The sequence below is a fragment of the Sinocyclocheilus grahami genome, unplaced genomic scaffold (genome assembly GCF_001515645.1).
Source record: "Sinocyclocheilus grahami isolate Dianchi unplaced genomic scaffold, SAMN03320097.WGS_v1.1 scaffold10567.1, whole genome shotgun sequence".
Classification (NCBI taxonomy): domain Eukaryota; kingdom Metazoa; phylum Chordata; class Actinopteri; order Cypriniformes; family Cyprinidae; genus Sinocyclocheilus; species Sinocyclocheilus grahami.
The window spans coordinates 6,587-7,378 of record NW_015513309.1 but is presented as its reverse complement, the minus strand read 5'-3'; the positions used below and the strand labels follow the sequence as shown (position 1 = coordinate 7,378).

The 792-nt window shown below is 35.7% G+C and overlaps 1 protein-coding gene across 1 annotated transcript in view; it reads left to right on the top strand.

Annotated features, from left to right (window-relative positions):
- Positions 1 to 163: 163 nt before the first annotated feature.
- The window catches only part of LOC107578500 (gamma-tubulin complex component 3 homolog), a gene marked incomplete at both ends in the record, with an annotated part of 6,911 nt that continues 6,282 nt past the window's right edge, over positions 164 to 792 (top strand). Inside the window, one exon of the mRNA XM_016264452.1 lies at positions 164 to 276. Coding sequence (XP_016119938.1) covers positions 164 to 276 — 113 coding nt within the window. The remainder of the gene's footprint in view (positions 277 to 792) is intronic.

Here is a 792-nt window from a genome sequence, read left to right as displayed (position 1 = left end):
ACAAAATCAAGGCTTTGTAAAAGAGCATAATAGGACCCCTTTAAGATGCAGTCAGCCACATGGCACCTTTCTCTGTGACAGATTTGTGAGTGTGACCTTTACAGCACTTTAATTTAAATTCTCCCTTTTCACTGTATTTTTCTATCTCCTCATCTGGCTCAAGCTGAGATCGGTGAGGATGCTCTCGTACGAGACATTCTTTATGTTTTCCAGGGAATAGATGGAAAGTTCATCAAGATGTGCAGCCCAGAAAACTGCTACAAAATTGATTCAAAGGTGATTCTTTAGTAACTGTATCTTCCTTTCATTCTGGTCCTGTCTTTCTCTCTTTCGTTTTTGTTGCTCACTCGCTCACATGCAGACTAAATAACTATAGTAACTAGACTGTTCACGGTTACTGTGCAACGTACAGGAACAATCAAACAAAATTGTTCTGAAAGGTACTTGTCACATTGAGAGCTACTGGCACAATAACTGCTTCAGTCATGCCACAGATTGGAACTGAGATATATTTGTGATATCCAAAATATACACTATCATTTGTTGTGAAGTTATGAATAATTTTATTCAGCATGGATGCGTTAAATTGATCAGAAAGGACATTTATAATGTTACAGAAGATTTCTATTTCAAAAAGTCCTTTTGAAATTTCGATTCATCACAGAATCATGAAAAACAATGTGTCATGGCTTCCACAAAAGTATTAAGCAGTACGATGGATTTTAACATTGATAATATTAAGAAATGTTTCTTGAGTAACAAATCAGCATATTAGAATGATTCCTGAAGGAT